Below are 27,071 nucleotides of genomic sequence, written 5' to 3'. Positions count from 1 at the left end.
ATTTTTCTGTGTGTGCGAAAACACACGGAAAAATGCGAATACCGTCAGAAAAATACCCACAGAAATATAATGACAGAAAAATTCAATTGTTCCGTGTGTTCGCCGTCAGAAACAATTTTTCTGTGGGTATTACACGCACAGAAAAATTGCGTTAGCCCAGATTAAATTTAAATGTTGTGTGCGTTAATCCTCACAGAAAAAAGAAAAGCCCGACAGAAAAATGATTTTTCTGTGGGTATACACGCACAGAAAAATTGTGTTAGCCATATTAAATTTAAATGTTGTGTCGGTCGGTTAACGCACAGAAAAATAACAGACCACCGACAGAAAAACCCTTAACCATGCTGCAAATTGGATACAATAATTATATAGAAATAGAACAGTAGCAACAACATATTAAATATGGACTGTCCATACAGTAATTTCATCACAACATAATCAAATTAACAAACATTGATTCATTCATGTATTAGCAAGTCAGATGTCTTTACATAGATATAGCACATACACAGATAGTTCAATGCTCAACAAATGGTATTGTATGTCTTTACAACAAGCCATTTGATGATGATATATGCAGTAGCTACACGCATAACCATTCATCTCTAATCACTCTCTGCATAGATTTGTCAATGTAGTCTCTATATAACCGGTGCAAACATTCCATAATTGTCCTTGTCTTCCGGATAATGCCTGCAAAATAGAAGGATTAGATGCTATGGCATATCATCATCTAACAGAAAATGATGCAAATCAAGCAATGAAATTCTCGAACTTCTAACATTTGGGGTGAACCACAAAAAATAACATGTATATATATGATAAAAGGCAACCATATTATCATCATCTGATAGAAAATGATGCAAATCAAGCAATGGAATTCTCGAACTTTCAACATCTTGGGGTGAACCATAAAAAATGACATGTATATATATGATACAAGGCAGCCATATTATTGTGATACAATTGACTAGAAGATGAGTTTGTACTAGCAAACAGCTAGTATCCAATACACAAACACAGCTCCTTAATATGAATGCTTCAGTCATGCGAGAAAACTGAAGAATGAGAAAGGATATTCTCACCTAAGCAGATAGGGCACTGAACCTCCTTCCATATCTCTTCTAATTTCACTAGCATAAACCTAAGAGAGACAGAACAATTCACTATAAGCTTCAGACCATGAAAAACATCAAATATTCCAAAGTCCAAGAACCTGAACAATGAGCTTCAATCTATGTAGAACAGTGAGATGCAGGTAAATATAAACAAATGTAGCATCTGTTTTTGTACTGTACTTCCAGTAAGGCAGTGAGATGCACCAGTAAGGCAGTAAAGACTTGCTTGAGACTGAAGCCGAGCAGTAGAATATATATTTCACCTTATAAATTTCTAGAGCATGTGCAATGCCGATTGGAAAACATGATTAGCATTACAAGTCGGATATATTTGCTTGCTTGCACAATTAAAATGTATATGCAAACAGCAGCTACAATGAAAGGGCCAAGGCAAGAATCAAACTTCACTTACCAGGGCAGTGGTTTGGGGTTTCTTAGAATTCTTACTCTTCTTATTCTGAGGTGTTGTATAATACTTAAGTTGGAGAGCAAAATATTCAGAAAGGCAGCTCATGGGAAAATGGCACAACAATGAACTCAAGTTGGGAACAAAATGCTAGTGCTGCGAATGATTCTGGTGACTGGGGAGGCTGGGGTCGTCCAGCAGGTAGGTAACTGGACCATGTTGGGTCTAGGCACGGCGTCAGCCCGCGCACTAGGTCTACTCAGGTCGTCGTCGCTGGCCAACACCACCATAGTGCCACTACAGTTCTCTCCATGAGCACCGTCTTGGGATCAAGCTAGCCTCATCACAACGCTGAATCATTTGGGCCTTCACCAGCTGGAACAACCTCCCACATGTGCTCAATTGAATTTGATGTCTTTGGCTTCTCTGTTAATGATCTGCAGACCAATGACATGATTCTTCACGGCATATAGTGGCGGGGATGTCTACAGCTTCCCTCTAGCCGCTGCACCCCTAGTCATCTCCTACCATGTTGCCACTGGCCGCATGCCCCCTTTGGAGCCTTCGCCTTGGTCATCCCTGTCCTATAGCCCTTGCATCTCCTCGAAATTTGTCGGTCATCAGTTGTAATAAAGAAAACTGCTCTCTATATTAATTATGCTTATCAGCTTGGCCATGACTGACAACTAAATTGTGACATGTTTCGTTTACTTGCGTCATTAATCTTATATTAGCGACTTGGTTTAATTTCGTTTCACTGATTAAGGTGTCTCCTTTGTGCTGTTTTGGCATAGTGCCTTGAACTGCCGAGTTTGGACGGTTAGACTTTTCATGTGTGTGAACTTTTGTGTTGCATTTGTAAAGTGAATTTAACTAGTCTTTACATTGTTGGAATTGGACGCTGGTCCCATTCAAGGTTGTCGAAATGGAGGGGAAGTACCTATCACAGCCGGCGGGAAACAATGAATGCGGGTTTTATGTAATGTGTGCAATGCTTCGCTACATCGGCGGGAAATTGAAAGAAGCCGATAAGTTGGTGTGTATAATCCACATTTCATTTATGTATGTTAGTAATTCAACAAAATGATTTACTGTTCTTCTTTGGATATCATCTTTTTTGAACGACAGCGCAAGAAATATAAGCACGAAAGGCTGCTAGACATGGTGATCGTCGCACTACAATCGAAGCTGGCAAAATTCATCTTAGCCGAGGTATTGAAAAAAGATGGAATATTTTCCATTGCACAATCCGTGAAGTACAAGGACCAGTATGGCCTAGAGCGGCTCGCCAGATTATTATAAGAAGTCCGAGAAGCATTGCACAATCTGTGAAATCCGAGAATATTTCTTTTTTGTTTTGAGTTATCAAGATCTTGATAAGAACATTTGAACTGTAACCGTGACATTTGTAATGTTTAATATTGATGGACCTATCGTCTACGTAGCGTATATAAAGCGAAACCCGATTCCACGAAAAAATATAAATTAAAATAAATTATAAAACAATAAAATATGAACGGGCGCCGCCGGTCAGCAACAAACCGGTAGTGTTGGCTTGCTCAACACTACCTGCTTGAACCATGAACCGACACTGATGGTTACGACAACACTGCCGGTTTGATCCATGAACCGACACTGATATTTACTACAACACTGCCGGTTTGATCTATGAACCGACAGTGTAGGCTTGCTCAACACTGCTGGCTTGAGCCAAGAACCGACACTCTAAAAGCAACCGTCACTGTCGGTTGGCACTACAAACCGGCAGTGTTGTTCAACTGGACACTGCCGGGTAGAGCCAGGAACCGACACTGTTTCCTATAGATCAGTGTCGGTTTTTAAGGACCGACAGTGATGTCAACCTTCCATCACTATCGGTATGCCACTGTCGGTTCAAAATCCGACAGTGAAGTGGGTTTTTTAACCGGCAGTGATGTCACTATTGGAAACAGAGACTTTGCCGAGTGCAAAATTCTTTGTTGAGTGTCAAAAATTGGGCACTCGGCATAGACCTTCTTTGCCAAGTGCTGCACTCGGCAAAGAATTGCACTCGGCAAAGAGTTCTTTGCTGAGTGCCGGGCACACGACAAAAAATGCACTCGGCAAAGGACTTCTTTGCCGAGTGCCAGACTCTCGGCAAAAGCGCGGCACTCGGCATAGGATGACCCACATAACGGTGTTTGGCCATGTCCTTCTTTGCCGAGTGTCTGCTGTTCGGCACTCGGCAAAGTTTTTTTTTAAAAAAAATTCTTTGCCGAGTGTCCCAGTCTGGCACACGGCAAAGATTTAAATTTTTTAAAATTTCTTTGCTGAGTGTCCCAGATCTGACACTCGGCAAATTTTTTTTTGAAAAATACTTTGCCGAGTGCCCCTGGCACGACACTCGGCAAAGATTTTTTTTATTTTTTTTTGAAAAATACTAGGTCGAGTGCCCCACTCGGCAAAGATTTAATTTTTTTAAACGTCTTTGCCGAGTGCCCTGTGAATGCACTCGACAAAGACAAAAAAAATTTTAAAAATTCAAAACCCTCTGTGCCGAGTGCCTTATTCGTGGCACTCGATAAAGACCCCCTTTGCCGAGTGCCATGCCACGGCACTCGACAAAGTTTTTTTTGTTTTTGGCCTCCAAATTTTTTGTGCAGCCTTTTTAAAGCACCGGGAACTCCTAGTTAGAATTTGGGGATTTTTTATGGCTTTTTTCTATATTTAGTTACTTTATTTCATTTACTTGATTTTTTTTCAAAAAATATAATTTTGAACTGCATGTGGTACGAATAATGGAATTTAATGATTCAAAAAATGATAGTCATGTTCCTAAGTGTAGTGTGAGGTCATATCCAGCAACGGGCCCAAAATTTCGGATATCTTGTTCATGAAACATGACCGCGAACTTGCGTGCGAAGTGTTTTTAAATTCTATAAAAAGCAAACGAAGTCCGAAAACCTTGAAACTTGTTGAGATGTCGTGACGGAACCGAGTGCCCGATGGGTTTTCAGGTTCTGCCACGGGGTGTGCCCGACGGAACCGAGGAATTTAGTGTTCTCCTTTGGGTGCTTAGTGTCTAATGAAAAACAAGCACTCCTGGGAGGCATTAGATTAGGCGGTTCTGCCATAGGTGGTATTAGAGCGCAAATGAGGAAATAAGGCTTCGAAAACCTTTTCTAAACTAAAATTTGACAACAAATTCCTTTCAAAAAGTTAGGACGTTTGTATGCGAAGTTATATAAGTAGCCCTATTACTATGGTTATGTATCTAGGGTAGATGGCACTCTGCTGACTTAGGTAGGCTAAATCAAGTTTTCTGCAGGTACACTGACTCGAGCTTAGTCTGATAGTATCGACTAGTTACAGGGAAAGAACGATGTGCCAAAAATCTAAGAACGGTTGCCCTATATGCTGGCAACAGTGGAAGGACGTATAGGACGTGCATTCATGCATATCCCATTGGTGCATTGTAGCGCTCGTATTGCTTGTAGATACGCCATCCATAGGTGTCATATGTGTCGTATTGTACACGACGGACTTGTTCCTATTCCCGAGTTAGGTCTGCACTATGGCTTCGTGTTTCACGTTTGCCCGTGGTTCGCGCCGGTTGTGACCCACGTCTCCCTGTACCCCCTTTTCTGCGCTCTTGTCGAACATTTGCCCCGCAGTCGTACTAGTCAGTAATAGCATCGCACGTCGCTCACCTCGAACGCGTGGAATTTGGTCGATTCATCGTAGTGATCCCGTGCGGGAACCCTGGTGAACCGCGCCAGGACCACTGAATGTTCTGCCTTTATAAGTAGAGCTTGGCTTAGCCATTGGTACCACCACTCGGCGCACTTTAGCTCGCTTAGCTTTTCTTTTGAGCCAGCTTTTCACTCAGCCTTCCTTGCAACCACCGCCAGAGATGGCAGGAGCCTGGGTTAGTACTATTGCCTAAATGTTGAGGGTTTCCCCAAAATCCTGCATGCCACCGTGCAAAAGCTCGGAGTCAAAGATCGTCCCGAGTATGAGGGCCGTGAGTATGAGGAGCATGGCACCGAGCGGTTTGAGGTTACCATCTACATCGGGAAGAGTGAAGAGTTCCCTAACCTCACTGAAGCCTAGAGTGTGACCGCAACCGGGTTTCGCTTCATCGACACCTACCAGGTTGTGGCCCACAAAGCCTTGCGGTACCTCTGCCAGATCTATGAGGAGCCCATTGCTCGTACCCCCATGCGGTTCTTTCCTCCTTTGGACAAGAATCGGTGGGCATGGAGGGCTCGCATGGAGGCTTTGCAAGGGTGGGATGCGCAAGAGGACAGTCCCACCATGGTGCACTTGACCACGTACCCGCTCGCTCTAGATGAGCAGTATGACTGGCAAGCCTTAGAACTGAGGAGCTGCCTCCATCGAGCCAAGGAAGTCGAGATCTTCAACCGGATGCTCCAGGTGCAGCTCACCGAAGCGCATGCTAGTGCTGTAGCTGCTGAGAGCCGGGAGACTGCCATGTCGGAAGCCCTGAAGGAGGCTGGAGATTGGCATGTCCATCAGCCACGGGTGGCCTATCTTGTCACCAGGGCCGAGCAGAGGACGTTGGCTGCTGAAAGGCAGGATGCCCCAATCTTGGAAGGGATCCCTATCCACTCGCCAGAAAGAAGAAGAACTGGTGTTGAAGCACCGCCAGCACCTCCACCCTCGGAAGTGTCAGAAGTTGAGCCCTTGATTCCTTTAACTCAGCCATTGCCACGAGAGGATGTAGATTAGTTGATTTGGGATGCTGTACCCGTAGTAGTAGTGTTTTTCGTTACTGTCCCCCGGTATTGTACTCTTGCCGTTGTTGTCGTCTGTAGTTGTTGAGCTCGTTCGACCATAGGAGAATGTTGTGTCGTGAATCGGAGCCTGAATGCCTGTACGTTGTACCCATATAAGACCGTTCAGAATATGCATTTTGTTTATTTTGCTGTGTTTATTGCGTTCATCTACCCTCAGTTCGTTAGGCGCGCTTAAAGTTTTCCAGGGTGATATTAAGTGGGTTACAAGAGAAGTTGACATTCAGATGCTAGCAGATTAGTCATGATTGGATAATATTGGACACTGTATCGACTAATTGTGGATGTCCCAGTAGAACACTTGAATCTCTTTAAAATAAATCCGCCGTTGAATTTGAATTCCTTGTCCCTTGTTGTGAAGGGAACCCTTGTTGCTTGAATTTTCCCTTGCAATACTCCCCTTATTCTATGGTCTATGACCCCACTGCCTTCATGGCAAGTAAGTTGGTGATAGTTGCCTGGTTAAAAGCTTATGGTGCCATGACGAAACCGAGGCCTCCCTGTGGAACAGCTGCCACATGGTGACGCTGCTCGCCACGCGCTGATATCGAGGTTGTTGACCAAGTATCTTTACCAAGTTACACCGCCATACCGCTTTGTTACAAATAATTTCCTTAGAAATGTTCAGGTGTTTAAACAGGAAATCCACAACGGGTCGGTGTAGAAGCGTTCTCTGAAAGTCAACACGAGGAGGTGGTTTTGGAGGAAGAAAGTAAGACATGGTCTTAGTCTACATGAAAGACGGATGTTGACAAGGAAAAAAAATAAGAGTAGTAAGGAAGGTTAGCCGTGGGTAGTCGTAAAAGCCTGAGTGGACGTCATGTCCCAAGCCCTGTGTTTAGTTGACCACGCTACGCATGTTGGGTCATTTCGCTGCGTGCCCTACGAACGTTGTCTGTATCGGGCCCTTAGCTCCCCATTTTCGCGTGGCCGCAGCATCATGCCGCACTTGCCGTCCTTGTGCACTGTGCGCTTTTCCTTCTCCCAACATCCGGTCGGCTCTCGACTCTCATGCCTCGTCCCTCGTACCGGACCCCCCCATTTCCCCTTCCTTTCTTTCTTCTTTTTGTGGACACGACCGCCCGCACACCTATCTCGCCAAGCGGACCCCTCTCCTCTCCTTTATTTCCCATCCGCTCGCTTGTGCAGGGAGCGCACTAGGGCCATGTTTATCCCCACAGCATGAAACGTCTGTGTATCCCATCCCCGCCGCATCCGCTTTCGGTGTGTTGCACCCCACCTCCGTTCGCCTCTATAAAATACCCTTGGTCCTTGTTCTTCTTCCTCCCCATCCACTTCAGTCCGAGCATAGCTATGAGATCCAGTCGCCATTATGAAGCTAGGTTCGTTAGTCTGAGGTGATGGTGTAATCTAAGGAGAAGAAAGGATCTGGTTTGTCGAAGAAGTTCAAGTTCCCATTTTGGGTAGTCAATCTTAGGGTTCATGATGTTTTACTTCTCAGTCGACTGTTTCTAGATCTGTTGGTGCTACGCCGTGTTTTGGATAATCATCTTCTTGTTGTTTTTTCCATTGTCCTCATCTATCTTGACTTCTGGAGTAAGTCTCGGTTGTACCAAGTTGCTCTTAACCATGTATCCCTAGATTCCCATGTGGTTTAGTATTCGAAGTCATATAATCTTTCGTGTAATCCCTGATCTACGAAATGTAATCGCGTTTCCCCTCTTCTGGTTCTTGCTTAGAATCTTGGGATGAGATTCTTTTTAAGGGGGGTTGGTTGTAACACCCTGGTGTTATGATCTCGTTTAACACCGTGATTCTAGCCTAAGAAAAATTACCGAAACGATTTTTCCAGCTGTTAAAATTTAAAAACCAGCTTTTCGCGTCATCGGTGAAAATTTGGACGGTATATTTTAAAGCGCGGTTTGTGGTGATTGGTTTTGCGTAAAATAAACACATAACGCTTTAAATATTTTGTTCTATGGCTTGGTACTAGTATGAGCTATCGCATACGCTATTTTTTTTGTGAGCGGCAGTGCGCCAGGTCCTTTCTCTTCTCCCCGCTCTATCTCGCGCGCCTGCTTTTCAATGGCTCTTGCCTTGTCTCTTTGCCTGCCTTGCGTGGTCTCATTCTCGCCTGTTCTTGATGTCGTCACGTTGCTACCAGCGTAGCTGTTGCAGTTGACCGCACATAGGAGCACCTTTATGGAGCTGTCTGCGCCAACCGACGTGCCCTGCCCTCGTGCACCTATCTGCCTCTGTCTCTGATTTCTTTTCTGAGCCGAGCACCAACTTTGGCTGCGTCCGCCGTCGTCGGTTTCCCCCAGCGCTATGCATTGCTGCTGCTACTGTGATGTACTACTTTTTACCTGCCTCTGTTGTCTCGTCAAGCCTTGTTGTGTTGCCTTTGCTGCCTGTCTCGGTGTTGGCTTTGTCTGCCTTGTATCTTCTGCATCTGCCAAGCTGAACCAGACTGGCCTCTCACTCTCTCCATGGTGCTACCTCCCTCCCTGCTTCCTCCTCTAGGTTTTGGAGCCACCCATCCGAGCAACCAGCCAGGGCCGCGCCACCATTGCCCTGCCTCCACCACGCGCGCTGCTCTTTCGAGCAGGCCGCCTGCTGCACGGAGCCGCCCTGCTGGCGCCGTAGCTCCACGCCGCACCTGGAGCGCAGTCCTACACCTGGAACGCCACACCGTGCGCGAGTGCCGTCATTTTTCCTTCCCCGCTTTGGACCGGTTGTATCCGCGCATCTCACCGCAGCCGCCCCATCGCTCGGCTTTCCCACACGTGCATGTCCTCGGTCCACGCCGCGTCTCCACCATGGCCACGCCGTGCCGATGTCGTGCCATAGTGGCACGCCGCCCGCGCATGCCCTAGGTCCGCTGCTGCCGCGCCCATGTGCCGCAGCACCCGCCTGGGCCGGGTGGCCGTGCCGTTCCATGCCGCAGCCACCGAAGCACCTCACGCCGTCGGAAGTTCTCACTCCCGCTGCTCGGCCACCGTGCGCGAGTGCGCGAGCCTTGCTGTGCCCATGCCGTGGCGCTCGGCCAGACACGATCCGTCCGCTGCGCGGCTCGATCGTTCCGGTTCCGCCGATGCTGTTGCCGCCTCGTGCTCCCGCCACCAGAGCCGTAGTGCCCCCGCCGTGTCCCGAGCTGGACCGTAGCCGTAGCGCGTCGCCGGCGTTCACGCCGCACCACCTCCGAGCACGAGCTCCGCGCCGCCACCACCGTCACGTGTGTGAACGTGCACGCGTGCCCCGTGGCCATGCCAGTGCTCTGCTCCAGTGTCCGTGCCTCCCGTGCGGCCACGCCGTGGTCCGCTGCTCTGGGTGCCCTTCTGCCGGACCACAGCAGCCGCCGGCCACCATGCCCTCCCCTGGTGCTTTGTTTTTGTGAGAAGAAAAGATGAGGAAGGGTGAGAAAGCCAAGAAAAATAATTATACAGGGTTTTATTTGTGAAATACACGACTTGAATGAATAGTACCTACTGGACTGCGTTTTGTTTCGAGGTAGTACAAGGGCCATTTCGCATTTGTGCCGTGCCAACTGCCTGTGCTGGGCCGCCCTGTGGCCACCCGGCTGGGCGTTGCTAGCGCTTGGGCCACGCGGTGTGCGCTGGGCCACGCGCCTACCTTGGGCCGCTCGCGCCCTGCCTCGCGTTGGGCTGTGCTCACTGCACGTTGGGCCGGTCATTTCCTGCCCGCCTAGGCCGCCGCGCCGCTGGGCCGCTCGCGCCAGCACGCGCGCCGTGGGCCAAACCGCTACTAGGACGACCACCATGCCTGGGCCGCGTGTACGCGGACCACTGTCTTCGGCCGCTGGGCCGAGTAGGTGGTTACTGGCCTCTTTATTTTTCTTAAGCAATTTCTAAATTCGCTTATAAGGCAAAACTATAAAATCAATATAAAATTGTGTAGTGATCCAAAAATTATGAAACTAATTTTATTAGGTTTATAAAATCAGGATCTACTTATTAGTATAATTTGTTCACCTAGTTTTAAGATGGTTCTAGGGTTGCTCTAATTGATTTAGAATGCTTAATATTATGAAAATATAAACTTGTAGGAATTGTTATGGTAAATTGGTAATAGGGTTGAATCTAAAATTTGTACAGTAGGCTCCTAGCAATATTAGGTACCCACCGTAAATTTTGTAGCTCCAGAATAGTTGATTACTAGATAGATAATGATGCCCTATTTCGAATAATGGTTAAATCGATAGGATAAAATAAAGAAACACCTTGGGTTATATAACTGAAATAATCGTTGGGAAATAACGCCTTATCCGACAACATGTATATGTAGCCTAAGTACGGTCGTCATAGCTTGCAAACCATTTTACCACGTCCGCATAGTTGTAGCTTGCAAACCATTCGCTTGCTTGCGGGACGGGGATATCACTAGCATTCAAAGCAATTGCCTTGAAGTGCGAGAAATCAGGCACATCATAGCAAATACATCGAAGAGCCTCTAAACAGATGCGCACGGCACTTAATTGGGCGTTTATCACGTCCGGGCTCTGTATTCCCATCCCATGGATACGGTTCCGATGATTTGAACCCCTCACAGGGATGAAAAAACTAAATTCACACGTCCATAGCCAACCACTTGCATTAGATGCCGTGTTCTCGACGATGTTCGAGATAAAGAACCAGCTAAGTGTTGTTCGCAGTCAATCTATTGGGGATATAGTCTGCGACATATATGCATGCAACAATGATATTAAACTAATTACACTTATTTGTTAGCATAAAAAAAATAAAAGATGTTGGAAAATATTTCATACAATAGCTGGAACAGGGAACCATGGAATGGCCACATTAGGAGCGAATGGCTTTTCGCCAGGGTGAAAACCTGGTTCTTGTGGTGGGGTAGGTCCGTTGCTCATACCACCTGATCGATATAAAATGCAAAAAAAAAATATGAACATAAAATATATGCACAAAAAAATTCTTCAAGTAAAATGTGGCAACATAATTAAATATAGATCGAATGCAAGGAATAAGAATATATATAAATGTAGAATGCAAAGAAACATGAATATAAATATAGATCAAATGAATATAGATAGAATATTGGAGAAGACAACATATTAATACCATTAAAAAATGCAGGAGCCATGACCAAATTACTTAGAGAGAGAGTGGATGTCTTGAGAAGTGAGAGTGAAACGTGAAAAATGAGACTGAGAGAGTTCGTGGGTGGGTGGGATCGATGTATGTGGCCAACAGTTTGTTTTATATAGGGGGCATGGACATCACTGCCAGTTTTTAAATAGAACCGATAGTGAAGGTGACTATCACTGCCGGTTTCTAAATAGAACCGACAGTGAAGGTGCAACATATGTAAAGGATATATTTATTTAGATACTATAGTGGGAAAGTTTTAACAATAATGATATATTTTTTTGGATAGTAATGAAATACATCAAAAAATTACAAAAAAATTAGAAATAAGTTACATATACGATAACAAAGACCTTACACTAAAATTCCATATACGATAACAAAGACCTATTTGCGTACAGGTTAATGTTACCATCAATGTGTATCAATATATTATAATTTAATCACCTTAGTAGCATTCTTCTAGCACCAACTAGGGTCAAACAACAGCACCGAGGTGGTCTACGAGCTATACCGGTTAGAGATGATAAGGTGGCATCGATGAATCCATGCCTCTGCAGTACATGGCCTTTTTCTCAGTACAGACCAAAGCACATCGGATTCAGCTCAGCACCGCACCGATGAACCAATGCCGCTCCAGGGCAGGAAATTGCCCAGAGCACACCAGGTCTCTCTGGACATACAGTTTAGAGTGCACCATAGTGGATGGCTCTGTGAACCTCGTGGCATCTCCAATCTTTGGCGTTGCTCTATCTTTAGTAGCATTCTTCTAGTACCTCATGTGTGTGCCATTTTGGTGGACTACGATGCATAACGATATCTGTGGTTTGTTGTGAGAGGAAAATATTATATCATGGCTAATAAGGCCTGGCTGAAACCAACATGCATGGAGAGGCTAGCTCCTGTCCGAGTGCCATTTTATAGGGGCTAGCAGTCGTGGTACATTTTTATTTCTGAACTAAAGTTGTCGGGGTAGGTGGGAGCAGTGTTCCAACTGTTGTGGTCATGGGAGCACTGTTGGCATGTGAGGAGCATCTACACATCACTGTCGGTTTTAGTTTAAAAACTGACAGTAAATTGGGCCTTCTGTGTCGATTTGAGCAACCGACTATGATAGAAGCTATCACTGCCGGTTTTAAAACCAAAACCGGCAGTGAAGGGCCCTACACCCATCTTTTAGTAAAAAAATAAAATAAAAACATTGTCAGTTTGGAGCCTGCCATCACAGCCTTTTTGTAAAAAATATAAAAAAGTTTGGCCCGCCTGAGATTCGAGCGTGGGTCATGGGGTCGTGAGTGCGCGGCCTTAACCGCTGAGTTAGGATAGGGAGTTCGGTTAGAATGGTTTTATTTTTTTCTTTGATCCCATCATAATGCACTACTAAATAATAAATGCAAAATCAAAAAAAGTTTGGCCCGCCTGAGATTCGAGCGCGGGTCTCACAGTACAGAGTGCGCGGCCTTAACTACTGAGCTAGGATAGGGAGTTCGCTTAGGTTGCTTTTCTTTATTTATTTATTAATAGAAATAATACAGTTAGTTTATATTTTAAAATAACACAAAAATTTGTGTCTTGATTATTTAATTCTATGATAATTAATTAATGGTCTATAATTATCAAATAATAGTGTTTGTGAACATCATCTTAATATTTGATTACATAGTCAATAATTAAATTGTAGAGATGCGCATAAAATATAAATTAAATATTCAGTACGAATTATTGATACAACGTCTGCATAATGATTACATAGTTAACAATATCTAACTATCTTTAGGTGCATCAACAATGAGGGCCTCATTGTGATCAATTCGTACGTAAGCAGGTTCGTCACCCTCTTGAAGGATAGGTAGGGATACGTTCGCCCCGAATGGAGGCATTTCCTGATAGCCCTTGTAGTCTTCTTCGTCCGTCACTCCATCGACACCGATAATCTTTCTTTTCCCTTCTAGGACTACTTTTAGCCTTCTTTTTGTCTTGTTGTCCCTTGCATAGAAGAATTGCATAACATCTCTTGTAAGGACGAAGGGGTCGTCTCTGTATGCGGTCTTAGTGAGATCAATGGTAGTGAACCCTTTGCTGTCAGTGTTGATTTCCTCGAGCCGCACCCACTGGCAGCGAAAAAGAGCTGCCTTCAACGGACCGTAGGCTAGCTCCCATATCTCCTCTATGAAACCATAGTATGTCGCCTGCACGTTGTCGTTTTCATCGTGAGCATCAAAACGAACACCACAATTTTGGTATGTGCTCTTTCCATCTTGCTTTTTTGTGTAAAATGTGAATCCATTGATCTCATACCCTTGGTACTTAAGATATGTACTCGAAGGTCCCTTGGCTAAGGCATCCAGTTGATTACCCAACTTTATTCCAAGCAAGCGACGTCGCAACCAGCTGACAAATTCCTCCTTATGTTTTTTATCCAGCCAAGCCTGTGACTTGCTCGGATACAGAGTTTGCAGCGATTGCCTGTGCTCGTCAATGTATGGCATCACACCCTCAGCTTGCTGGAGAATAGCGAAATGTGCCTGTCTGAAAGAAATAAGGTCATCTACTGTAACAGATTTCTCTCCGATCGTTCCTTTGCCACGTAGTCTTCCCTCGTGATGAGATTCTGGAACTCCGACCCTTTTGATGTCTAGATAATATGTGCAGAACTCAATGGCCTCCTCCGTTGACCATCCTTCAACCATCGCCCCTTCTAGCCTAAATCTGTTCCTAACATACCTCCTAAAAACTTTCATCAATCTTTCGAAAGGAAACATCTGATGCAGGTACATTGGGCCAAGGGCTCTAATTTGGTCAACAAGATGAATGAGCAGATGCAATGAGATATCAAAGTAAGTTGGCGGGAAATGCATCTCAAGCCTAACGAGAGTTTCGGCTATGTCCCGCTGTAGCTGCTCTAGCGTGGACACATCAATGATCTTTTTTGAGATCGTGTTGAAGAACGAGCAAAGCTTTATGATTAGGGCGCGGACCTTTGGGGCGAGGATACCATGCAAGGCAATAGGGAGCAGCTAAGTCATAATGACATGACAGTCATGGGCCTTCATAGGGCCATAATTGAACTTGAGTTCTCTCATGTTCACTAGCCTCTTTGGGTTCGCACAGTAGCCCATTGGGACTTTGAGTTCATTGAAGAAAGAAATAAGTGCATGCTTTTGTTCCTTCTTCAATGTCCATGACACAACCAGAAGTTCAAACTGGCCATTCTCTAGCTCCACGGGATGCAGCTCCTTCCTGATTCCCAAGTGTTGCATGTCCAGGCGTGTGGCTAGTGAATCCTTCGATGTCCCTCGGTGTCCATCAAGGTGTTAAGAGTGTTAGTGCACATGTTTTTAGTGATGTGCATAGGATCAAGACAGTGGCGTACACTCAGAAATGGCCAGTAAGGTAGTTTCTAGAAAACTGATTTTTTATTCCAAACGCTCCCATCAGGCGCTGCTACTGCATTGTCCCCTTCCCAAGGACAACCTCTAGTTTGTTAAGTTCTCGAAGTATCACAGGCCCGTCCCGATATTTTGGAGCTAAGCGTTTCTCAATAGTACCGTTGAAATCTTTTATATTCCTGCGGTAAGGGTGATCCTTAGGTAGGAACCTACGGTGTCCCATATAAACTATCTTTGAGTTATTTGGCAGATTTATCGCATCGGTGTCGTCCAAGCACTCGACACATCCAGTATAGCCTTTTGTCTTCTCTCCGGACAACGAACCTCGACCTGGCAGGTTGGTGATTGTAGCGATAAGTACTCCCTTGATCGTGACATGTTCCTTTTTGTACTTGTCCCAAACATCCGACACACCATTTTCAAACATCTCCACTAGTTCATCGATCACTGGTTCCAGAAACACATCGATGTCATTCCCAGGCTATCTTGGCCCTTGGATCAGTAGTGGCATCTGGATGTACGACCGCTTCATACAGACCCAAGGTGGAAGGTTGTATATACAGAGCGTCACTGGCCAGGTGCTATGATTGCTTCTAACCTGGTCAAAAGGATTCATCCCATCTGTGCTCAAAGCAAACCAAAGGTGCCTTACCTCTCCACCGATGTCCTTATAGAACATAGTATTGACAGTCCTCCAGTCATGCCCATTGGCTGACTTTGCACATGCAAACAACCTATGCACTTGGGGAGCTATAGGAAAATACCAAACGACCTTTACAGGACCTCCTCTGGTCTTGGTACCCTCATCTGACGGCCCTTCCTTGTACCGTGGAGCTTCACACTTGGGGCACTTGTCCAAGTCTTTGTATTTTTCTCCATGGTACAATATGCAATCATTGGAACACGCGTGGATTTTTTCAACCTTGAGGCCAATGGGGCAGATCATTTAGTTGGCCAAGTATGTCTTTTCTGGAAACTCGTTTTTTCTGGGAGCATTTTCCTTATTATACCTAACAACTGATCAAAGCCTTTATCACTCAATCTGTTTGTTGATTTGAACTCTAACAGCATGATGTCGGCTTCCAATTTGCTCATTGGACAATTCCTATACAATGGTGTTTTGCCATCTTGTCTCATTTTCTCTAGCTTTCTCAGCTGTCTTTCACTAAGACATCCGGTCTCTACATTACGTAGCAGCTGAGAAATGCCATCGTTATCCTCGATGTCGTCAGCTAGCGTGTTCCTAAACACATTATTAATTGTGGCCATAGGTTCCGTGTTGACACCGGGTTCCTCGTCAGCATCGTGGATGGCTATGTCAGACATGTCCACATCATCATCGTTTTCCCGCAGAACATTCACACCAACCTCGCCATGCATAGTCCATATCGTATAGTTTGGCATGACCCCCCCTGGTAATCAAGTGCGATCGTATAGACTCAATTTGATGAAAGTTCCTATGATTCTTGCAATCTTTGCATGGGCAGAAGACAGGGTTCCCATTCCCAGCATGGGCTTTGGCATCGGTGATAAACTGGCTGACGCCATGCATGTACCGCTTATCCGTTCGGGACAGATGCATCCATTCTCGATCCATCTCTGCACAAAAAATACTAAGATAGTAATTACAAAGATTTAATAAGAAATCGAGCTTCATGAACAACAATTGTAGCTCGAAAGTACCATTTTTGGAAATTATTATTGTACACTAATTATTGAAAAATTGAAATTGGTAGCCCCGGCCCTGTAAATTAAAAATCGTAGTAAAAAACAATCATTGCACAATATTGAAGAACAACTATTCTACTCTACTTCTAAGAACTAATTATAGCATTACATACTAACAATGATGATCTTGACCACCCTGGAATAATTAGCTAGGAATTTAAATGTGTTCATAGACACCAACCTTTTGGATGATGGATTCACCATAATTTGAGCCTTGCACAAATGTCCAATTGAAAAAGTGCTCTCTAGAATGGAGAAAGAACTAGAATGAGAATCAAGCAATGCAGCCATCAAAATAAAGCTAATTAAGCAACAAAATCAAAGGAGTGGATGTTTGTTACTAACCTTAAAGCAAAAAGATCAAGCCATTCTTCAAAATCCAAGCACTAGCTTCATGGTGAAGAGCAGCCGCAGCAATGGAGGAAAGGGTCCAAACGCGCGCCTCTGTTCTCGGGATGGAAGAGACGAGGAAGGAGAGGACGGCTGCAGCCTTTTTGTGTTGTAGGCTTATCACCGTCGGTTCTTAGCTAGAATCGACAGTGATAGAGCACAATCACTGTCGGCTCTTGGCTTAAACCGGCAGTGATGAGTGCCCGCCAAAACACTGCCGGTTCAAGCCACAAACCGGCAGTGATGTGGTCCTTCACTGCCGGTTTTAGCCCAGCCCCAATCGTTTTTTCATTTTCAAGCTCATAACCGGCAGTGAAGGTACATCACTGCCGGTTCTCACAAATCCGGCAGTGATGATGCCGGCAGTGATGTGCAAATCTATTGCAGTGATAGCCTACCACAGCTAGTGCTTGTGGCGACGTGTACGTATTAATGGCTGAATAAGTCTTAAGTTGAACCTATCAGCAGAACTGAAGAAACAGTCTCTGGCAGCTTGAACCTGCTGATGGAACAATACAGTTATCTTATCAACTTTTCAAACCTACCTTGCTTTTAATATTTTCACACGCACCATACGACTAACAACTTCAGCGCCGTGCATGGTCTCTTTGCTTCTAGCACAGCATTAAAGAAAGTGTATTCTTTCTTTTCATTTCTGTGTTTTGGGGTGGCTGGGTTCAAGCGAACTATCATTTTAAAAATAAATTTTTGAATTTTTGAAAGTAACCGTAAAATGAAGATTTATAGTGATTAATCACATAGTCATCCAAATTTTAAAATGTTTGGAAGTATACCGCAAAAATGAAGGATTCATCAATGGATATGAATTTGAAGAAAAAATAATTGAACATCCATTTCTACCCCTGTCGCAGATGACAAGGCACAGGTATAAGGGCGTTGCTGATGGTGGACAGCGATAGTTGCGTAAACAAGAAATGTGGTTCATTGACCAACCTATGCTTGTGCTAACAAACGTATATAGAAAGAGTCAAGTCACAAAAAAAATATAGAAATAGTCAACAATGCGATAGTGCATGACCATCGTACAATATCTTTAATTACTTTTTCCACCTCATATAATTATAACTATCCAACAATCTCCATATTGCCATTCGTGACCACTTGAAAGAGTCATAGCAGATTAATGTTTCCAATGTTTACTTGGTCACCGAAATTTTTTTTGCTTGTGCAAAATATCAGTCAGTTCCACACCAAACCAGCATGTGCGTACACGCTTTACTAGATCAAGCACTTGATTGCTTCTTAGTAGCTTTACACTAATACGTACGTGAAGTATAGGGATGGTTTAGCATGCATGATTTAAAAGAGAACTCATATAAAATAAAGACCAATTTTTTTCCTTGTCAATCTTTACTTTGTTGCTTGATATTTAATTTACTAGCTTATGGTCTGACGGGTTTTCTTAATTTGTTGCATTTCATCACCATTATTGGTTCCGACATCCGAGTGGATTCCATTCTGTAAATATTTAGACACAGTCACTAGCTAATACACATATAAGGTGCTGGTGCATTTGGATTTAGTGATGTAAACTAAGACGAAATTAAATTTTATAAAAATGAATTGTTTTGGGCCTCTCCGACGTGCATAACCATGATCCCACAAGGTTATTATTAGACATTTATATATGTTTAATTCACATTCTTCATGTAACTTGTAACACAATATGCTCCTTAAATAATGTCCATATATATGTATATATATATGAAAGGTCACCAGAACCGCCTTAATAAGGGTAACCCCCGCTAGGGCGGCGGCTAGTAGTACGAGGGCCATGAGCAACAGGAACCCAATGCATCCCGATCCTTGGGTGGCCTTCAACAAATGGGTCGTCCAGCGGGTAGCTAAACTGGTCTGTGACATCCGACCCAGTTTAGAATTTGGCCCACAGTGGCCATGTGCATGTTGATGAGATATTGTGGCGGGTTTAGTCTCACCTTGGTTGTTTAGGGTGGGTTAGACCAATATATAAGGCTTCTAGAGTCAATCCCACCAACCCCGGGTTATTCCTTTTACGCGAAGCGAGAACGAAAGCGTAAGTGGGATGGTGGTTGATGTGGTTCACTCAGCGTGCCGAGTGGATTTGAGCCGTTTGGACTCTTGGGCACTACAAATGCTATCAAAGCTGACCTTCGCAGCCACAGGCGCATGCGGCTCAGGGGCGTGGACATGGTGCTCATTGTGCTTGTAGGCCCTGCGGGGTGCACGGCATGGCACATGTGCCGGCACTGGACGCACGGCTGCGTGTGCTAAGAGGGAACATTCCTGGTTATTGTTTGCCCTGGTTGTGGGTTTGTGTTGGGCCAACGAGGATGTCGGGTCCTTTGAGAGGTGGGGGTGTATGTGACCTCCGACCCAGTTTAGAACTTGGCCCATAGTGGGCATATGCATGTTAATGAGATATTGTGGCAGGTTTAGGCCCACCTTTGTTTGTTTTGGGTGGGTTAATCCATCCCACCATCCCCGGGTTAATCCTTTTACGCGAAGCGAGGACGAAAGCGTAAGTGGGATGGTTGTAGATGTGGTTCACTCAGCGCGCAGAGTGGATCTAAATAGTTTGGACTCTGCGGCGTTTCATGGGTCCTGTTGGGTCAAGGCATGGCGTCGGCCCGCACTATGTCTACTTGGGTCATCGTCACTAGCCAACACCGCCATAGTGCCACTACAGTTCTCTCCATGAGCACCGTCTTGGGATCAAGCTAGCCTCATCACAATGCTGAATCATTTGGGCCTTCACCAGTCGCAACGGCCTCCCTAGGTGATGCACCCCGGTGCTACCGCCCACATGTGCTCTATTGAATTTGATGTCTTTGGTTTCTCTGTTAAGTATCTGCAGACCAGTCACATCATTCTTCATGGCAATAGCGGTGGGGACCTCTACACCTTCCCTCTAGCCCCTGCACCCCTAGTCATCTCCTACTATGGTGCCACCGCATAACCCCTCTGGAACCTTTGCCTTGGTCATCCCTGTCCTATAGCCCTTGCATCTCTTCAGAATTCGTCGGTCATCAGTTGTAATAAAGAAAATTACTCTCTATATTAATTATGCTTATCAGCTTGGCCATGACAGACAACTAATTTGTGACATGTTCCATTTACCTGCATCACTAATCTTACGTTTGTTTTAATTTCATTTCATCGGTTAAGGTGTCTCATTTGTGCTGTTTTGGCATAGTGCCTTAAACTACCGTGTTTCGACTGTTAGACATTTGGTGTGTGTGTGAACTTTTGTAAAGTGAACTTAACTAGTCTTTACATTGTTGGATCAAATTGGATGTGACCACCTATGATATTTGACTTCCGTTATTATATGCATCTAGTGGAACACACCAGTCGTGTGACTCCTAGGCCTACTGGGTCGATTAATTTAATCTTAGCTGATCTACCAGTTGATAGTTCAGTTTAGCTTAGTAATTTGGATGTCTCCCTGCAATATTTGTCTCCAAAATACCGTCCAGAAATATTGTTTATGTAACAGCATATCATATAAAAACAATATTCAATAAATTTTGTAGGATCCTCACGTAATTCAGTTCAAATATTCGAAAAAGAACATGGTGGTATAGCTTGCAACAGAGACACAAAAACAGTGATTGGTTACAAATACTTCCCATTTATTGTATTATATCTCGACCGTAGCATGTCGTCGTAACTAAATACACACAGGAGTATGCAAAATGCATATAAACCTATCTTTGTACAACGAAGTGAGTATCAATTTACTTAATAGTGGTTGTTCTCCCAGAATTGTGCTTGGAGCCAATCAATTGTTCCCTTTTGCACCTGGAAAGCCTTGGCCAAGACATCATCTGAGATCAGTGGTTTTGATCCAAAGACTGCTTTGGCAATAGTAATAGCCCCAGGGTTCTGGCTGCTCAGTGCAGCTATTGCGACAGCTGGCTTGTCATGGATCGGGTTGAATTGGAAGTGTATGAGCCCTTGGGGGAATACAAACACATCACCTTTGTTGAGAACCTTGGCGAATAGCTTTTTCACCTAATCCCTGACTTTCATATGATATCTGCACTTCATCAATGTCCTACTGCATCTCATAGTGACCCTTTTTGGATCGACCAAGCATTTGGCTGCTCACTATACCCCATATAACCAGCAGTCACTGCTGGGTCGAAATCAGCAATCACCACCAGATTTCGATCCAGTAGCGAGTAACCGGCAGTGTTGATGTTGGTGTTTTGCTGCTGTGATGTCTAAATCAAGATATATAAAAAAAGGAAAAAAAAACACCGGGACTGCGCCCCTGCCCCCACCGCAATTAATTGTGTTGATACAAAAATTCAGGTCCAGGGACAAAGAACCACCACCAGTGCCTGTTACCAATTGGCAATGCCTGGTTGTAAAATTGCGAACACATGGTTGATATGTGCTCATGTGTGATGCGTGATCAGTGATTGTGTAGAGCTAATACCAAAGGAATATATCCATATTGTATAGTTACAAGTGAGTGTGCTGTGCTAGGCAAGGATGTCAGATGGAGAAACAACCAAAACAAAAGTTGTAGATCTCGAAAAGTTATGCAACTTGGTAGATCACAACCTTTTTATTTAAAGTCGCATTTTGATGCCGAAATATTTGATTCACAAGATTGTATAGAGTTGATACCAAAGGAATCCATATTCTCTATAGTCACAAGCGAGTGTGTAGTGGTAGAGAACGATCTCAGATGGAGAAACGGTCAAAACAAAAGTTGTAGATCCCAAAAAGTAATGCAACTTTGTAGTAGACAATGTTTTCATTTAAAATCATTTATCCAAGGAAAACTACGTTTGAATGTTCTCATATTTGAAATTCAAATTCTTCAAACTGCCTCGGATGGAGAAATGATCAAAACCAAAGTTGTAGGTCTCAAAAGTTATAATTTTTTTTGTTGACAACTTTTTCATTTGAATTCGTTTAGGGTCCCAAATACTCATTTCAAAACCAGATGAACATAAAAGAGGGATGACAAATATCCCAAATGGACACAAGTGTCTTACGGGCAGAGTGGTTAGGGGACGAAGACGAGCAGAGCCTGAGGTCGTGGGTCCGAGCGCCGGCGGCCACGAAGCACGCGTGTTTCGCACGAAAAAACACGTGACTTGTGACTTTTTTTATTAAGGTCATGCTCAGATGGAGAAACGGTCAAAACAAAAGTTGTAGATCCCAAAAAGTAATGCAACTTTGTAGTAGACAATGTTTTCATTTAAAATCATTTATCCAAGGAAAACTACGTTTGAATGTTCTCATATTTGAAATTCAAATTCTTCAAACTGCCTCGGATGGAGAAATGATCAAAACCAAAGTTGTAGGTCTCAAAAGTTATAATTTTTTTTGTTGACAACTTTTTCATTTGAATTCGTTTAGGGTCCCAAATACTCATTTCAAAACCAGATGAACATAAAAGAGGGATGACAAATATCCCAAATGGACACAAGTGTCTTACGGGCAGAGTGGTTAGGGGACGAAGACGAGCAGAGCCTGAGGTCGTGGGTCCGAGCGCCGGCGGCCACGAAGCACGCGTGTTTCGCACGAAAAAACACGTGACTTGTGACTTTTTTTATTAAGGTCATGGTGGTAGAGTGGCAACAGGGACACAATTAAAATTATAGTAGAGAAATACTGAACATTTATTTTATTATAAGTAGTAGCATAGAAATAATAAATACATACAGCTGTATGTAAAGTGCAAATAAAGCTCTATATTCCCATACAAATTATTCCAGAACTCATACAATGCCCAAACATGATTTATTTAGTTGTGGTTGTTCTCCCAGAACTGAGCTTGAAGCCAGTCAATTGTCCCCTTTTGCACCTGGAAGGCCTTGGCCAAGACATCATCTGAGATCGGTGGCTTTGATCCAAAGACTGCGTTGGCAATAGTAATAACCCCAGGGTTCTGGCTACTTAGTGCCGCGATCGCGACTGCTGGCTTGTCATGGACCGGATTGAATTGGAAGTGGATGAGCCCTTGGGGGAATACAAACACGTCACCCTTGTTGAGAACCTTGGCGAATAGCTTGTTACCATTGTCTGTGTTGGAGGTGACAAATCCAACAAAGAGTGTACCTTCAAGCACGGTGAGAATCTCTGTGGCACGTGGGTGGGTGTGTGGCGGATTCTGACCTAGTGGTGCGTAGTCAATGCGAGCCAACGAGATGCCCAGGGTGTTGAGTCCAGGCAACTTCATGACATTGATCAAAGTGACATTGGATCCGACCTTGCTTTTCATGGTGTCCCTAGGCTTGTCAAGGTTTGCTTCCTTGAAAAAGTCATCTGCGCTCACGGCCATGGGGTCCTTGCAAACAAATCCATTCACCTTCACTGCATATACAAAGCCAAAGAAAAATAGGTACACATCGATCAGAAATCACTAGGACAAACATAAAAATACAGTGTCTGTTCTGACAAATATTTCTAATTTGATCTGTAATTTATTACAAGAATATAGCGCATTATTTAAAGTGAGTGCATGCATACCTGGAGAGTGTATGTCGGCAACACAGAAGTCCTGGAGCGGGCTAGGGTCAGAAGCAATGGCCTGAGAAGTGACCAATGCTAGAAAAGCAATAAGGAAGTAGGTAGAGGCAGCCATTTGGTTTTGCACTTGCTTTTGTGTTTGTGCTCTCAGAATTCAGCTATGGAGCTTCTTGGCTTGATGTGTTTGTTTTTCTCTTGTTGATGCTCTCGGCATGGGGATGGTGAGAATATATAGCCTGCCACAGCTAGTGCTTGTGGCGACGTGTACGTATTAATGGCTGAATAAGTCTTAAGTTGAACCTATCAGCAGAACTGAAGAAACAGTCTCTGGCAGCTTGAACCTGCTGATGAAACAATACAGTTATCTTATCAACTTTTCAAACCTACCTTGCTTTTAATATTTTCACACGCACCATACGACTAACAACTTCAGCGCCGTGCATGGTCTCTTTGCTTCTAGCACAGCATTAAAGAAAGTGTATTCTTTCTTTTCATTTCTGTGTTTTGGGGTGCCTGGGTTCAAGCGAACTATCATTTTAAAAATAAATTTTTGAATTTTTGAAAGTAACCGTAAAATGAAGATTTATAGTAATTAATCACATAGTCATCCAAATTTTAAAATGTTTGGAAGTAAACCGCAAAAATGAAGGATTCATCAATGGATATGAATTTGAAGAAAAAATAATTGAACATCCATTTCTAACCCTGTCGCAGATGACAAGGCACAGGTATAAGGGCGTTGCTGATGGTGGACAGCGATTTGCGTAAACAAGAAATGTGGTTCATTGACCAACCTATGCTTGTGCTAACAAACGTACACTAGTAGAGAACAGACCTTTGATCCTCGGCTAAAATGGGCTCTAGTCCCGGTATTTTTTGCGCCCGGGACTAGAGATACCTTTAGTCCCGGTTGGTGGCTCCAACCAGGACTAAAGGTCCCTCCCAACGGCTACTGCGCCAGACAGAGGTGGCAGGGACCTTTAGTCACGGTTGGAACCACCAACCGGGACTAAAGGTAGACTTTTACTCCCGGTTGGTGGCTCCAACCGGGACTAAAGGTCTCTGCCACCGCAGGAGCTGTTGGGAGGGACCTTTAGTCCCGGTTGAAGCCACCAATCGGGACTAAAGGTCCCCCCTTTATATATCGGCCGCCTCCTTCTTCCTCCCCGAGCCCGAGCTCAGCACATTTTGAAGCTCACTGCACTAGTGTTCTTCCTCCCTCCATTGTTCCTCCATCCATTCTTCGATTCCTCCGTCGATTTCTTCGATTCCTCCGTCGATTCTTCAGTTGTAAAGGTTACCAATCTCATACTCTCATTTTTCACCATTGTCCTATCTCATTTTGTTCACTATATATATATGGTTCTTTATTGTTGTTTTTTTCATTTGTAAGCAATTTGAGCTCAAAATCACTTCAAGCTTGCATATTTATATGAAGGAAGGTTAAAGTAGCTATTAAAAACTAGTATTCACCGTTCATTTGTAGCATGCATAGCACACTTCATTGTTTAGAGATATAGAGAATTTTAGAGTTTTTTAATTTTATTTGTTTATAAAATGAGAAATTTATAGTGTATTAAAAATGAGTATAGGGACTAGTGCCTCCGACTGGTATGACAGATGCAATGCAAGGCCGTGCAATAGAAAGCAAATCTGTTCTCTTTTGACGATACGCCCGAACAGCCGGGCCTGACAGATTTGGTGGTTGAACGGGTCCGTCGGCCGTCGCCGTGCGACTGTACGACAAAGAACGGCATCGATCGACCATAGTATTTTATTGTCCAGAGTCTGGTCCGGGGTGCAATGCAACGCAATGACAATTGACAATGCGTTGCTAGGTCAAAATATGGTCATTTCTATGGACTCCGCGACTAAACATTTTATTTTAACTTTTTATGAAATGAAAAACCTAGAAAATAGTTAGAAAATTATAGAAAATCCATACTAGTTGAACTTGCGGACCGTGTTTAGCTCGGCGAGCATGTTCTCTGCCGAGCGGTAACAGACATCAAGGAGGAGCTTTGATTCTATGAGGGAGAGCGGCAACGGTCGTGGAAGACCGTGTTCCCTTCCTCGTAGAATTGGAGCTCTTCCTTGACCAAGTACGGTGCCGTCTGGTGGAGAAATGCTCGCCGAGATGATCACGTAAGCAAGGTCAACTAGTACGGATGGTTATTTATTAAAACATGTTTTTGAGCTATAAATCCTGCTGGCCGTCTTCTTCCTCCCCGAGCCCGCCTGAGAGCTTAAGTTCAAATTTAAGCAGTGTTCTTGCTCTTTCTCCATCCATTCTTCGATTCCTCCATCGATTTCTTTGATTCCTCCGTCGATTCTTTGGTTCTAAAGGTTACCAACTTCATACTCTCATGTTTCATCATTGTCTTATCCCATTTTGTTCACTATATATATATATGGTTCTTTATTGTGGTTTTTTTCATTTGTAAGCAATTTGAGCTCAAAATCACTTCAAGCTTGCATATTTACATGAAGGAAGGTTAAAGTAGCTAGTTGAACTAGCGGACCGTGTTCATTTTGGCGAGCATGTTCTCTGCCGAGCGGTAACGGACGTCAAGGAGGAGCTTTGATTCTACGAGGGAGAGCGGCAATGGTCGTGGAAGACCGTGTTCCCTTCCTCGTAGAATCGGAGCTCTTCCGTGGCCAAGTACGGTGCCGTCCGGTGGAGAAATGCTCGCTGAGATGATCACGTAAGCAAGGTCAACTAGTACTGATGGTTATTTATTCACATGTCCCGATATCGTCGTAGTAGTCTGTCAATCACCGTAACCAAACGTAGTATATATATATAAATATAAACGATAATCGATTGTTATGTGTGTACACTCCCATTCTTCTGTTAATTTGCGGAAATATCATGTGAATTACTTACCTGCCGCAGTAAAAGACGAGAACACAATGACCATTAAAAATATCATTGTTTAGAGATATAGATAATTTTATAGTTTCTTAATTTTATTTGTTTATAAAATGAGAAATTTATAGTGTATTCAAAAATGAGTATAGAGAGTAGATGGCAACTGCTTCCGGGTCCTCGGCCTCTCATGGGTTTCCAAAGCGACTTAGGCCAAGCCTCCCTCTCATTCCATGCGGCAAGTGTCGTGATGAGATGAAGATTGTGATGGAGTACCGAGTGAAGAAGGAGGGTCCCAACAAGGATCGTATCTTCTACAAGTGTCCGGATCGCAATGTGAGTTATTTTATTGTATTTAATGATTATGGTTAGTTTATACCTATTTTCATGATGGTTGTGATTAAAGTTCTAATTTTTTGTTTTAATTTCAGTGGGATGGCAGTGGACGATGTTCAGGCTTCTACTAGGAGGAAGAGTATGTTGAACTCGTGCAAAAATATCTTGCACAACTGGCAGATACGGCGGCTAATGAGACAGTGATCCAGCCGAAGAAGCCCAAAGATGTTGCACAATCGGGGGATCTGTCTGTTTTAGTTGAGATTGGTCGCGAAATCCTTGTGCTCCTGAAATGTATTTTAGCTTTAGTTCTTTTAGTGGTAGTTGGGATTGTCTACATTGTAGCGATGCTTTCATAAATTTGTACCTTTTGTGGTGGCACACATGTTGTATGAATAATTAATTATGATCTAGGTTTTAATATGGTATTTATGTCATGTAATGCAGATGAGCCGGC

General features: G+C 43.9%; 1 protein-coding gene and 1 long non-coding RNA gene across 2 annotated transcripts in view; both read right to left on the bottom strand.

The window, feature by feature from the left end:
- Nucleotides 1–27,071, bottom strand: part of LOC136472020 (uncharacterized) — a 65,252-nt gene that overhangs the window by 6,960 nt on the left and 31,221 nt on the right. The gene's annotated exons all lie outside the window — the stretch shown is intronic.
- LOC136472019 (germin-like protein 12-1) lies at nt 22,614–23,593 on the bottom strand. Its single transcript, XM_066469765.1, has 2 exons — nt 23,410–23,593; nt 22,614–23,253 (listed from the first exon to the last, which is right to left on the bottom strand). The coding sequence occupies exons 1-2, from the start codon at nt 23,522–23,524 to the stop codon at nt 22,685–22,687; spliced, it is 684 nt and encodes a 227-aa protein (XP_066325862.1). The 5' UTR covers nt 23,525–23,593; the 3' UTR covers nt 22,614–22,684.

This window comes from Miscanthus floridulus, chromosome 8 (assembly GCF_019320115.1).
Source record: "Miscanthus floridulus cultivar M001 chromosome 8, ASM1932011v1, whole genome shotgun sequence".
Classification (NCBI taxonomy): domain Eukaryota; kingdom Viridiplantae; phylum Streptophyta; class Magnoliopsida; order Poales; family Poaceae; genus Miscanthus; species Miscanthus floridulus.
Note: the sequence above shows the minus strand (reverse complement) of the source record. Positions and strands in the feature narration are given on the sequence as shown.